This window comes from Lissotriton helveticus, chromosome 1_2, assembly GCF_964261635.1.
Source record: "Lissotriton helveticus chromosome 1_2, aLisHel1.1, whole genome shotgun sequence".
In the NCBI taxonomy this organism is placed as follows: Eukaryota; Metazoa; Chordata; class Amphibia; order Caudata; family Salamandridae; genus Lissotriton; species Lissotriton helveticus.
In genome coordinates, this window is record NC_136058.1 from 251,331,595 (window position 1) to 251,346,939 (window position 15,345).

General features: G+C 41.5%; 1 protein-coding gene across 2 annotated transcripts in view; it reads right to left on the reverse strand.

Annotated features, from left to right (window-relative positions):
• LOC144800500 (vitamin D3 hydroxylase-associated protein-like) overlaps positions 1 to 15,345 on the reverse strand; it is a 344,212-nt gene that overhangs the window by 240,047 nt on the left and 88,820 nt on the right. For both annotated transcript variants that reach the window (XM_078671684.1, XM_078671685.1), the window contains exon 4: positions 10,857 to 10,990. In XM_078671684.1, coding sequence (XP_078527810.1) covers positions 10,857 to 10,990 — 134 coding nt within the window. The remainder of the gene's footprint in view (positions 1 to 10,856; positions 10,991 to 15,345) is intronic.

Here is a 15,345-nt window from a genome sequence, read left to right on the forward strand (position 1 = left end):
CCAAGTCCCAGAGGAAGACTGCTACAGCAGTGGGAGGTTGCCCTTCGTGGGCAACAGCGTCTTCACGCCTCCACTGATAACTGTCAACAAGCTATGAAGTGTATCTTTTCTTCTGAATAAACTCTAGACTGCAAGGTACTTTGCCTTCATGCTCTCATAGTATAGTGCATAGAAGTAGAAATTAGGGTATTAGGTTCTAGCTGACATTTTAATCACACTCTAACAATGCTAGAAATGTTCATTTTATTCCCGGTATTGATAACATGTCTCATTGCTGTTTTTATAATATTCTGTGTAGTTATTTTAGATGTACTGGGGAAGAGATTGTTCCAGTAGTAATAAATCATTTGTACTTAAAAGTGTTCATTCTTCTTAGTACAGTGTGTGTGAAACTGTAAATAACGAAATAAGGTGTGTTGCTGTTTCCACAGTGCCCCTGATCCCTTTATGGGATTGTTAGCAACCCAAAAGCAATACATCTGTATCAATTATAAATTGAGTAGTGTTTGCGAGGCTTTAATAACTTGTTTTTCACATTCCTCTGTGGTGTATTGTACCCAGGTCACATGTGTCACCCATGGGTGGGAAAGCACCGCTTGTAGAGTTATGTAAAAATTGTAACCTACACAAACAGACTGTCCCTTAAAAATGTTTTGGTTCATTCCTTTATGATTATACTGGTCAGGTTTGCAAGGGTCCCTCAGAATCTGATAGTTGAAGTGCTTTGTTAATGGGTTCCTATAAACCTCTGGTCTATACACTCCTGTTAAATTACTACATGCAGCCTTTGTTGCATTGACTAAATAGTTTCAGGTCCACTTCTGATGTCTGCTGATGACACTACAAATATACATTCACCTGCAGAAAAACCTGAAGGAACATAATAACATCCTCAGTGGCCTAGGGCACATGCAGCAAACAAAAAGATGTATGTGCCAAAGCATATTCTTAATCCTAGGTGGGCAGAATACTGCCCATCTGCCATGTGAATATTCCACCAGTCAGGGACCAGCTCCAAACACTTGTCAGAGAGCAGAACATCTGGGCATCATATTTTAACATATCTCTCATTCACCCTCAATTCAATGCCATTGTTAGGGGACTTAAAATACAACTGTCCTACATGATGTATTGTTTGCCAACCAAATTTACACCTTCCAGACAAACTTATTGGCAGGCTATAGAAGCAATCCAATCCAATCCAAAAATTCTTTATTTCAGCCATTTGAGACCATAAAAGATCCATTAAAAGCATTAAAAACATTTAAAACACATCCGACATACAATAAGAGCATGACAAGGTGCATTTCATAAGTAGTTCATTTCCCTGGAGAGTCTGGGTATGAGGAGCAATTTCATTACAATTCATATCACTTTTCAGTCTTTTGATATTTTTCCCCTTATCTGCCACATGGCCATTATAAGCTTGGCAACTGCAAAAACTATATGGGGCAGGGTACTTGTCTTCAGTATTCTGATGTAAATAGTTTCTTATGCCCAAGTTCCTACACAATGGCATTAGCCAATATTTCCTCGGTCTAGTGTAGGCTGGGCAAAAAACAAAACGTGAGTTTCTTCCTCATCATACTTATTGCACCCAGGACAGATTTTATCATCCCGCATTGTCCATTTGCAAGTGAAGGTTTTCAGGGGCAGGGTGCCTATCCTCCATTGAATGAACAGTTTTCTTGCCAAAATCGGAAAAATGATGTCCATAAAACCTTCAAAATGATAAGAATTTTTAAAATCCAGGAATTGTTCAGTCAGGGTGCCGATTTTAGGTGCACACACAAGAGAGACTAGACTTTTCTCCTTAAATATTTCAATCAGCCTTTTGTGTGGGACCCTTTGGCAGCCGCTTTCAGGAGCCTCCCATAGCTCAGGAATTCCCAAACAATGAAGTTCTCTTTTGATAAAGGCCAACCACGGGATTCTGTCGTGCTGGTTAAGAATCATGACGTGCTTGAGGTCTTCCCTGTACTGTGCAAGTTCGCCAGTGGTCCAAAGCCTGTGCCAGAACCTCAACGGTTTTAGTACCAATTCGTCCCCTATCGAGGGGAGCCCCAGATCTAGTCTTAGTGGTAGCAGGGGTGTGCCTTGCGGAAGAACCAAAAGGCGTCTGAGAAAATTATTTTCTACTCTGACAAGTTCAGTCCCGGCTTTGTGACCCCACAACTCACTACCATAGGATGCGGCCGCTTTGGCTTGTGTTTTATACATCTCCACAGCTGGGCTGATGGGTTTAAAGGTTGATGTATTTGCGACCTTCAGGATTGCCCCCGACAATTGAGAAAGCTTTAACCGGGATCTAGCTATCTGAAAGCCCCATGATAAATTCTCGTGTAGAGTTACCCCCAGATACTGGAACGTTTTTACCCTTTCCAGCTTTGCAGAGCCCAGTGTTGGATTAGGCCTAGTTGTAAGGGAGGGATTAAATATCATGAATTTGGTTTTTTCTTTATAAATCTCCAGACCATGTTGCCTGCAGAAAACCCCAAACCCATCTAATATCCGTTGGATCCCCATCGGGGATTTGGAAAGCAGGAGGGTATCATCGGCAAACATAATAGCCGGTACTCTCCTGCCTGCCAACAAGGGTGCATCGTTGTCCCTGACATTGTCAAGATGGAGTATGACACTGTTAACAAAGAGGCAGAACAGGGTCGGCGCAAGAACGCAACCCTGTCTTACCCCTCTGAGAACTGGGAACCTAGAGGACAACGCACCATCCCTCCCACACCTAACCTGAGCAAAATTGCCTTCGTGGAGCCTAATTATAGCATGCAGTAGTTGGGAAGGAACGCCCAACTCCTTTAGAACCTCCCATAGTTTCTTACGGGGAACCAAGTCAAATGCGGACCTCAGGTCCACGAACACCATGTACAGACTCCCCCCCTCGATCCTCACTGTTTTCCAGTAGAGGAGGACGAGGTGGAAAATCTGATCCATGGTGGACGTGTTTTTCCTGAAGCCCGCCTGGAGGGGACTAAGAATCGCATTGTCCTCCATCCAGTCTAGAAGGTGGTCCAGGAGAAGGCGAGAAAATAGTTTTTGGGGTACATCTATGAGGCTGATCGGCCTGTAGTTGGCTGGGAGCAGAGGAGAGCCCTTTTTGAAAATTGGTACTATCTCTGCCCCCAGCCAAGTACAGGGGATCTCCATGCCTCCCAGGATGGAATTAAAGAGTATTAGAAGGTACGGGCCCCAGATCTCTGGATGGTATCTAAACAGATCGCCGGGCAATCTATCGAGTCCCGGGGCCTTCCCCAACGCCAGTCTCTCTATGGCGCTAACTACCTCACCCAATTTAAATTCTAGTCCAGCTGCGGGGTCATTTGTAATATCAAGGGCCACCTCATTTGCAAATCCAGGAGTATCTTGGTACAATTTACTAAAATGAGATTCCCATACCAAAGCAGCAATGTTTGGCTCCACTGCTGTTTTTGGTTCTCCTGAGCCAGTGTTAACCAGAGACCAGAATTTTCTAGAGTCCCTCGTTTCTAGTCCTAGGGAAAGGTCCTGCCATCTATTCCAGTCCCATTCTGACTTTGCTTGTGCCATGGCTTCCCTGTAATTGCGTCTAAGCTCACCAACCCTGTCTTTATTAGTGCCGGATTTTATTGTAGAGATCAGCTCGGTCTTGATCTTTTTACAGGTGGAGTTGTACCAAGCTGAGGTTCGAGTCTTTTTCTTCCTTGGCACCACCATTGGATAAAAAACCTCTCCTAAAGTTCCCACTAAATCTGTGTTAATTTGGCTATTTTCTCATTAAAATCCGTGGCTCTAGGTTGGTTAATCAGTCGATCTATTTCGTCTAGCTTGGGGAGTGCTAATTCATAAATTTTAATTATGCTCTCTTTTGAATTTAATAATTTCCCCCATCTTACCCTGCGTCTATTGGTGCTAAGAACCAGGTTCCCTAGGTCTTCACTGGGGTCAGTAGATGACGACCCTACAGCAGGAGCGGGGTGAGCCATATCTAGACAGAGGGCATTATGGTCGCTGTCTCATCTTTCTATAACCCTAGAATCCTGGACCTTGGACCACATGCCTGTATCTACAAAAATGTAGTACAGGCGTGATTCGTGGTCCTTCCTGTTCAAGGTGCACGTTGAAGGGGTATCCGACGGGGTATGCCCATTACAGGCTCTCAGGGCAAAGTTCAGAGTCAGGGACGTAATCTGCACTGCTAAAGGGGACCATGATTTAGGATGAGGGGATTGGCATGGAAGGATCCCCCAATAATCGTCTTCAGCAGTTAGGGCACCCTCCTTCAAACCTTCGAGGGGTTCGAAGTGGCAGTTAAAATCTCCACCCATCAATATCTTACAGTCGGTGGGGAGTTGACCCAGAAATGATGAAAGATCATCCAAAGTGGGTGATTCCATGGACGCACTGACTGGGCGTGAGTACACATTAACAATTGCCAGATTTAAGGCATTGGGCCATTTAAGGAGAACACATTGTATGTCATCCGAGAAAGTAGGTACTATCTCCGCATTACAGCCAATGTGACTAGCCACACAGACAGCTAGTCCACCGGAAGGCCTCCCTTTACCATTCCACTTAGCGTTAATGTAGAAGGTTGCGTAGCCTGCTCTGAGGAAGGGTTCCCTAGCCCAAGTCTCCTGAAAGAGACAGATTTCGCTGGTACCTACTAGGGAAACCCAATCATTTGTGTCTAATTTGTTAGCAATACCTGCCACATTCCAGGAGAGGACCTTCAAGGGTCCTACGGGAGTCTTGGGTGCCATTCCCCTGATCCTCTCAGTGGCAATACCTAGTAATGGTGGTTCAGACCTATCTGGTGGTGGTTCCGACCTATCTGGTAATATTCCAAGATCTGATGGAGCTTCGAATATTAGATTAGACTACAAACACTTGTCAGAGAGCAGAACATCCGGGCATCATATTTTAACATATCTCTCATTCACCCTCAATTCAATGCCATTGTTAAGGGACTTAAAATACAACTGTCCTACATGATGTATTGTTTGCCAACCAAATTTACACATTCCAGACAAACTTATTGGCAGGCTATAGAAGCGCTTGAGCTAGTGGAAATTTGATCACATAATACCCACATTATAAATGCTCCACTGCCTCTCTCTGGTGTTTAGGATTACCTTTACATCTCTACAAGAACTATTGAACTAAAGGGTCATCTTATTTTCGAAAATAGGAACCCTGCTTCATGGTCACCAGACCTCATTAATCAACATCATCAAATATGATCCTACTTTACCCCTCCATGTAACAGAAACATTTGAAAAAAGCAGTGCCTACCACTGAAAAATCTCACAAGTTGAGAACCTTCTTATCCAACTTGATTCTAAAAGCAGTAATGTATGTATATACCCGCTGCCAAAGTCATTTTAATGTGGCAATTGGTTTTGTCTAAAACTCTACTTAAATATATACATCAATACTCAACAAAGCCCCTTTCAATGTGTGGACAAAACTGCATACTTTGGACTACAGTTGTTGGAAAGTGGGTTATTAGTAGTGGTAAATATGCCTCTATCACTGACAATAAGACCGCCAACATAGTCTAGGGTCCAGTATAGGTCTGCTCTAAATAAAAAATACCCATGCCCAACCCTTGGTAGATTGGCTGTGATCAGTGACTCTTAACTTAGGAGACAGGTATCTAAAGCATTTAAAAACACCAACTTAGTGAATAATTAAGACACAGCACAGAATAAAAATCCCCCACCAATTTTTAAAAATAGGAACTATATATATATATAATCAAAATGAAACCAATATGACAAACATCAATGCAGGGAACCGGAGATATGAATTTATAAAGATAAACAGTTTCTAGCTCTTAGTCACCTTATGGAGTTTTTTTCCACAGTTGCTCCTAACTTCTCCAAACTTCTGAAACACAGTCCGAGGTTCTGGAAGCTCCAAGTAGGTCATGGAACGTTTGGGACCACAATTCACACAATGCACCAGGCCAAAACCCGAAAAAGTCCACTGGATAAACTCTAGGCAGTGGATACTTGGTGGTGATGATGCAGGTGAGCTCTGTTAGCCTGTAACTTGCAGAGAGTACACTCTTTAATCCTTCAGAAGCAAAGTACACCCACAGAGCTGTGGTTCCAGTTAACGCAACAGGTGCAGTCAGTCAGATTGCAGGGCCTGGTGGTGCAAATCAAGGTTCCAGGATGGCAATCCTTATTCTTCTGTTAGTTGCAACCCGCAGATCTGAGAAGCTCTGCACCTCTCACATATTTATTGAGTGTTCTCTTCAGTCGAGCAGGAGAGCACTAATGTCCAATGAGGTGCAAGACAACACCCCAGAGCATGACCACTTCCTTCAAAGTGTGGCATATTCGTCTCCCAGAAAGCACTATTCCTCCAAAATTCATCGTGGCTGAACTCTCAGCAGAGCATAAAGAACTAACTAAATCAACTCTCAGTATGGCTCATTTCCATAGCTCTCCACCCCATAACATCTGCAGATTCCTTCTTTAAGCCTCCCATCAAGCTGGGTTAGAGGGGATGGATGGAGGTAGACATATCTGGCATTCCCTGCCTATCATGTTCCCCTTGAAGCCTCTTGCTTTACAACCCCTCCCCTCTGCTCTGGCATTCCTATATAGCAGAGCTCTCTCCAGAAAGCTTCTCCCTGGGTGAGCCACTTATCACTTCATCAAAGCAGCCTGGCTAATCCTGTTAACTCTGATCAATCAGGGAAGACTGCAGTAAGGCTGCATTTTAGCTCAAAGACAAGAAAGTCATGTAACTTCTTTTCTGTACAAGTTACGATAACTTCAACAATAGCATATTGTTAGATTAATCAATATCATTAGTCAAGGTCCTTGAATGATATTTATTCAATTCCTAGCAAGATTTATGCGTTCATAAACTTTTGCTATGTTATCCTATGGGGCTAGGCATCTACAATGGGAAACTGTAATGTGAAATTTCTCCATTACCATGTCATATAAAAAATCTTTTATAAGGGCTCTGCTTATTGTCACATGACACCCCCCACCCCTGGGACACTAATGGGAGACCGTGAGGGCAATGAATATGCAAATATAATGTAGATCCTGACTCCAGTGTTCATAGCACCAAAGTCGATTTTGGGAGAAACTTTGGGGGGAGTCAATTGTGCAATTTCTTTATCCCCAGGGCATATAAAACATATTTTATAAGGACCCGCTTATAATTACATGACCCCCTACCCCAGCCCTCGGACACCTAGGGGAACCCCTGAGGGTACCTAATATATACGAATAGTGTAGATTATCACTTTTCAAGTGCCACTACCACCAAAGTCAAGTTTTCAGTTAATTTACTTTTATAAACAGTGCTGCAAGGCAGTGCTGCTTTTAAAATGACCTCCGGTGCTCAGCAGTGCACACATGCAGTGCAGAAGGGGCTTTTGGCCTTATAAACTGCCATGCCCTATTATATACTAGGGACTTATAGGTAGTTTTATTCCCCAGTCCTCAGCGGCGGCTGGCCCGCTTAGGAGTGAAGGAGGCGGGGTTGAGGTGGTGGGGGTGAGGTTAAATAAAAAATGAAATTCAACCTAACCTGCTTGCAGTGTCCTCCTTGCTGCTCCTTCTGGTCGAGTCTTTCCTCCTCCCACCGACAGGAACAGGAAGCAACCTGGAAGCATCCAGGCTCCCTGAGCCAAAACACAATGCTGCAATACGCTGTTGTGCTTGGTCTGAGCGCTGTGGTTTGGCGCTCAGACAGGGAATGGAGGCCTGGGCATCTGCAGCCTGGGTCGAGAAGAGGGAAAGTGCACATGACTGTTATGGTCAGCCTGAGAGGGCCGGCCAAAGAGTTATGTGCAATTAGGAGTGGGGGTGAACCACTCCTCGGCTGCTCGGTGAGCCCCGACCCGCAAAGCTGCCACTGGCCAGTTGCCACCAGTACCAGTCAGGAAAAAATGGAGGAGCACACGGCATACAGGATGACTTTGCAACAACAGTAACGGAAGCATGCCCTTCATAAACGTGCACCTCCACTTGGCAATCAGACACATGGCCATTTCATTTGGAGGAGTAAACACAGGAAGCGCATAATCTGGAAAAGGCTATGCGTTTCAGTGCAAATGAACTGCTGAAGTCCATAAATAACTTTTTGTCTCTCCCTACTATATCTTTTTTGACTGGTACGAATCTTAACCTTTTATATGGTGGGATTTCCACTATAATCGTAACTGGTGTAAATTTAGATTGGCCTATTTGAAATATTTCTCGTATGATGCTTTCATATTGGATAACATGTTATTACTTTTATGTTGATTAACCTACATTTTAATTTTTACATCTATTTTTCCAATTAACAGCAGACCACGAGGGTATTTCATCACATAAATACAGCAATCAATGTCTTATGTAGCATGATCCTTCAATGTATAGGTTTTCCCCATGCGTGGATGATGATGTTGTTCTACAGTGTCTTGAATCACTATGCGTCTCTCGGTGTTTATATTAAATCTTTAACGTTAGCCCATCATTGATAACCATGAACCTTCTCTGAATAAGTGCTCTATAACATCCTTACATGTTCCAAATTTATTTGTAACATTTGTATCTGATATGATTGTAGAGAGTATTTTAAGGCATTGTTTTGGTTTCAATTTACACATGTCTTTTCTTTGTACTTTATCATCTTTACCACTGCTGTTTCTATCAGTGTTTTGCGTTAATAATTCTCTTTTCTAAATTTATGATCATCGTTCCGCTCTGTTTATTACTGATTTTTGTCTGACAACATACCCCTCTTTGATCGAATTTGATAATAATCTGGGTAATTGTTGAGGTTTGGGTGATGGAGGGTAGCATAATGAAGCACATTATTCATATCTGTCTGTTTGTACAAATAAAGTAGTGGACATTTTCAAATGTGTACATTCAAAGAATGTATTCCCTCTGGGTCCGATTGACAAAGATTTTGGAGTGACTAACTTAACTAGCTCTTCTAAGTCTCCTGACTATTCCTCCCTTAGATCCTGGAGAATACCAGGAATACTGCTGGTGTACTACTGGAATTTAGGAGCATAGTGTTCTTGGGTTACTACTGAGTTCAGGAGCAGCTCAGGAGGCTAGAAGAATGAGTCACACCATCTTTTTGACTGATGCCTGCTGGGTCTATTAAAGATATACATTTGATCTGAAGGAGTATCACCTTCCAGTTGAGTGTGTATTTCCTGTTGTTATTCTGTTCCTAGCCATAACAAAATATTTAATTTAAATACCTGACATATAACAGTAAATGCTTCGAAAAAAGCTATTGCTGCAAGATGTATTTCTGTTTCTGCTCTGCTAATACATATGAATATTTGCATATCATGGGGTATCACTGGACCACATAGAAATTCAATTTATCCTTCTACCTTAAATAATTAATTTTAATATAATTATCATTAGCTTCATTATACATTTTTCATTCGTCTTTTCAAGGTGGGGTGGAGTTCAGCACGTTCTATCTGATGCCTCTAAAGGGGTTATTACAAGCCTGGCAGTCCAGTCCAGATTCACGGGGCGGGGTGGCTGTCTTCCGATGGCCTTATTAGTACCATGGCAGTCAGGGCCACCGTGGGACCACCACAACTTCCAGGGATCAGAAATCCCTGGCAGTGGCGCAACAGTCTTCAGTACGCAATATGCTTGGTGGGCAGCTGCGGCTCGCCAAGTATATTACAAGTTGCCTCATTGCCACACTTTTCATGGCAGTGCAACCACCATGCAAAGTGTGACAGTGAGTAAACAATGGGGCCCTACAGAACCCCCTGGTGTGGTTACACACAGAGGGGCACAGCATGTACCCCCCTGTGTGCGTGCACACCAATACATGCACGGCATGGACTGCAACAGTCCATGCCGTGCAGGTTCTGCCTTTGACGTTCCCATTGACGATCGGAGGGAAACCCATGGGGGAATACCGCAACACTTATGATGGGCTCATGGAGCCCGCCGTGAAGGTGGTCGGAGTTGTAATCAACAAATGGCAGAGGAGCCAAACTCGACTCCCCCGTTGTGATTACAATTTCGATTTCCACCTGTCCTTTCATGGAGTTCCGCCTGCCCTGAAAAGGCAGATGGAAAGTGACTTTGGTGGGCCCTAGCTTGGCCCCCTTCCTACCCAGCCCTCAGCTATGGGGCATGTGGGACACCTGTACTATGTTTTAGCATGCAGCACAGTCTAGTCTTCATATCTATGCTCCCCAATAGGTACTATTAAGGAATCTGTATCCGGGATCCTTTCTAAGATTCTCTGTGGCACTGTTATGTTGTACCAGCTTGTCAGAAGGCTGATGGATGAGCCTCTTATGTTGAATAAAGCCTTACTCTGACTCCTGCACCACTTATGCTTCGGGTCTTCCTTGGACTCACTATGCAGACCCTACCATGTGGAACAGATCACTAAGAAAACTTCTAAGACCTGTTGTACCACTTACACTGGACTAAACCTCCGATAAAAACACTCAGAATATTATTTAACTTCTAAATCCTCCCTTAGATTCAATTGGTCTACAATGGAAAGCACTAAAACACCATCATCCCAATGCAATGTAGCATAAAATGGATACATTTTGTTTCAAACAATGAGTCCTGACTCATACACTGTCTACCAGCTCTGCTAAAGCAATGTATGTGCATGTCCATTGGTACTGGAAAGAGAGCCAATGGTACTCAAGGTGGAGTACAGTCTACCTCTGTAAAAACTTAGAATACAATGTGAAAAGGAGGGAGGATTTCAGGAAAAGGAGGACCTAGCCTCTAACATGTCCCCATTGCTCTTCAGCCCATTTATTACTCGCTACATTTTTCTTGATGACCAGTTGACAATCATTTAAGCAAATATATAAGTTCTTCACTTACTTGAACATGGATTGAGAGGCGTTGGTTTTCACAAATGGAATGGCTCCCTGTTTTTTCAAAACCTGCACTATTACGCTGTCTTGTTGCTCTGGGATGTTGATATAACGTGCAAGACCACAGTTAGAGTCATGTCCCTGTAAAATAAAAAACAATACTTTTCAGACTTTGGCAGTAAATGTTTTTTCCTGCATAGACCCTCAATTAGCACAAACGTGTGACTTCGACCCCCAGTCTCTCTGTACCTTGAGTCATGATTCACTTAGAGACGATCAGGACAATGAACACATACCAACTAAACAAAAGGTAGGCAGGGGAGCTTGCATACCTTCCTGGTAGGTTCTGCCTCCTTTCTTTATATTGGTCTGACATGATGTACTAAATCACAAAATTGTTGTAATGGCCGCTAGCTGTAATTTCTCTGTGGCCATTGCATCTGTGAAGTTTACCCTGATTGATATTTGAGCTTCTAAAAAATACAGTTCTGTCCTTTTAAGACTGAACTACAGCTTTAGCACTAAGATGAGGGTACCCTCACACCAAATTAACTCCTTTTCTTGTCTGTCTATATGCAACTTCGTAAACTTACTCTATCTACTGTATAACCATTGAAGTCCATATAAGATAATTATCTTTGGATGAAATAAAATCTTATGTGGCATCATCCCTGAGCATCCTCTGTATTGGCAGATGCAGTCCAGGGCAACATCTATTCAGTATGTTTGGGTGCACCAAATGGACTATTGCTGTGTGGAATTCTCACCCACCTCTGCAGCCTACTTTTTATTGACCCTGATACAAGCATTTTTCATGAGTAGTTCTCAGATCTCTTTGCATCCCATTGCAGGATTTTACTAGTGACAACACTGTGTCGAAACACATTAGAAATAATTAGATAGATAGCAGTATAGGTTTATAGTGCAAGGCTAAATATTAGTTTAGGAAAATGATATATTATCAAATATTCAGTTTCACTATTCATTATTAAGTTCCACATAAATCTCCTTCAGTTTCCATGCGAAGTATTCAAATTTGATGATTTTATTCTTACATTGTGATTTGTTCTGGCATGTATTTGTTGTCTCTTCTCTTTTGTCAGAAATATAGTGAGTTGCTACTCCTAAAACAGTTCTAAATAAGCATTACAAGACAATATTTTATTCATCTTTCTTGTCAATCAGGATAAAGGCTATATGATGTATTACTATGCAAAATGCATCATACATTTACTTTTGCATTCTGTCTTGAACCTCTGCTGTTTGTAATGCATTATATCTCATTAAGAGGATATTGTGGTTCAGTTAATGATGATGAAATGATGAGAGAAATTTGTATTGAACTGTATAAGGATCAATAGAGTGCACCTTTTAGGGAAAGTGTTATACATTTTTTTAAATGTGTAGTGCTGAACAACTTATGATGATTTTTAATTAATGTATAAAACTGTTACATGCATAAAGGTATTAATGAATTAAATAAATCTTTCTCGCACTAGTGATGTAGTTTTTGTCTAATTACATGTAATTATTAGGTAGGGTTTTCAAAGTAGTAGTAGGAATTTGGCATGCAATGTAAATTGCCATGCTCAGCGTAGAGTATCATAAATGGACAAGCTTCAATGTATATTAATACTCTGCTAAAGTATAGTAACCAGTTTAAATGTAAGGAACTGAGAAAAAACTCAGTCTTTGTTACCTATATATGTAAATAAGCACTGTGTGAATAAGGGGCCTCCCTCCCTTTTTTACCACTGCATGTGTCCGTTACTTGTAAGTTTGTCAAAGGCACATAAAAAGAAAAAAAGAAAAAATACACAAATGGTAGGTATTTACAGACAAATACTTATTAATGTACATCCCTATAAATACCAATTGTCTTCCATTCTCAAAATGCATGTCTCTATTTTGTAGAGGTCATAAAGTCAAGTAGCTCAGTGTAAATCAAAGTAGTTTTCTAACATGTTTTTGTTCACTTAATATTTCCTTTGCTTTGGCTGGTTCTGTGATGATGCCCATTTTTCTGTTACTATAATTTTGCTTTGCCTATTCGAACATGAATGCCTTTAGTGCCACATACCAATACCATGGCAGAAACTGCTTGAATTGTATCCTTGTGCTTGAAGTCTTGACAGACATGTCTCAAAAAACCTGGAATGAAAATTAATTCTCCAAATTATGGCATTCTGCAGTATTCTTACTTGTATGTGATAATATGTGATCATCTGTAAAGATTATTAAAATGGTTCAACAAGGAGATAGATTCTTTGACTGGAAAGAGGGAGCATGGTGGGTTCAAGTGATTGTTAACCACTCACACGGAAGGGGGCCCCTGAATATTATAGAGGGCAGAGGGAACAGGGAAGAGAGACAATTTCCAATCAAAAAACAAATCACTCCACACAGATACTTATTCGATTAGGGATATTAGAATAAATATGATATCCCTAACCTAATAGGTTTCTTGCATCATATTTGGGACAGCCAGTGTTTCTAGGATTGTTCTTATCTTATCAGTAATTTTCTAGCACTTAGAAAAGTAATTTTGGGCAGAGTGGTTTGATTTTTGAATGGAAATTGTCTCAAGTAATTGTTAGGTCTCTCTTGTGATCCAGGAGGATAAACATCTTGATAAGATCCATTATGAGTTTTATCACTTACAAACTGACCTTGGGAGCTTCTAGGATCCCAACAAACCTAACATGTTATCACGTAGATCTATTCTCAAGGTCCTCTTATTTAGTTTTTAGTGTTGGAAGTCCTTTAGTCAGTATTGTGACTGTGGTGAGATTATATCACTGTTGGTCTATGAATCCTGAGAATCACTGTTCTAACCCTGTTATCCTTCCCACCACATTCACAAGTTTGTTGTCCTAGAACAGATAGTGTTCTTACCTGGATTGCTCTGTAGCGTTCCTAGCTCCCTGCTCTGTTACTGACTCTCCCAACATAGATCTTCCGCCAGTTAAAAAACTCCAGCCACGAGCACGTATACATAAGTCAGAACAGTTTGGGTCCTGCTTGCCAACCACTGACTCCCTCTGTGCACTCTGTTGCTAAGAAGACAATCTGGAGGATGTTGACAAAGCCAAATAAATCAATTTATTGATGAATTTCAGTGTGCTGGATATTCCGCACATCATCTGGCACCATTAATAGTTGAGGAGTAGTTTCACTCACTACACGTCACATACACAGGAAGTGCATCCCATGAGTCAAATTGCCCTATCCTCAGCTAGTGCTTTTTGACACTGAAACAAAGTAATACCACCTCTCCCTTCCCATTAATGGTTTTAACAGAAAATAGCTTCTGGAAAAGTACTTTAAGTCACATTTTCAATCACTTTCAGCAAATCTCCATATTTTTGGAATAGTTCACGAAAAAGCAGTCTGTGGTTTTCAGATGTAAAGATTCTAAACAACCAGTTCCTGGGTGCTCCAAAGGTCCCTGAATTACCAAGGACTGCTCCTCACACACACCCGGACATGGATTAAAGTAAAATAGCTTTCTTCTGCCTTCAAATAGAACACATCCAAATGTCCAGTCACCACTAGTCTAGCTGCTGTAATGCCATCAGGATGTCACCATCTCTATACCTTAATCTAGGTCCTTGTATGCCTTGTGGCAGAGCAAGAGGCCACCTTCCCTTACCCAAATAGAACATTTTCAGTTCCACAAAATTAACATGAAGGATGATTCTTACTCCTGAGTCCTCCACCAAGCAAGCCAGAATCCTTCCTTGGGTTGCCTTCTTTCTTCTGAGTCCCAAACAGCTGTCTGCTGTGTTCAGAGTTTATTTCAACATTGACTGCCATACATACCAAAGTGAAGCCCACTGTGATGTGTTCTCCAGTTTATAAAGATGGAAGAATGGAGTTTTGTCTCGATTTTTCTTTCGCCCTCTTCCAACTCCTCCTTATGCTTATTTCTTCCAGCCTTTTATGACATTGTATTTTGTGATAAGTGGTGTTATTCAGTGCTACATCATGTTACATAATGATGTATAGTGCTACATTGTGTCGTGTGGAAGATATGCTTTGATACAGGTTTGTGTTATGTTATGTTGTGTCAGCCTGTGCTAGTCTTTGCTGTGTTATGGTATGATATGTGCTGTGTTATGAGATAGGTGTTGTATTTTTCTGTGATGCATTGCTATGATCTACGTTATGGTTTGTTGTTTTATGTTATGTCCTGCTTTTATATGCTGTTATGTCTTCCTGTGATATGCTGTGTTATGTTTTCATGCATTATGTTTTTTATGCCATACTGTGCAGTGCTGTTTTATGCTAGGCTGTGTTGTGTAGAGTCATATCATGCTATGCTGTTTATGTTAGGGTGCATTGTTATGGTGGGTTACATCATGTTGTATTATGTGGTGCTGGGCTATTTATGGTATTGTTTTAAACACAAACTGTATTGCAGTTTGTATACATACAATCCAGATCCATATACAGGAGGGTCAAATAACAAATAAAGTATCCCTCTAAGCTGGTAT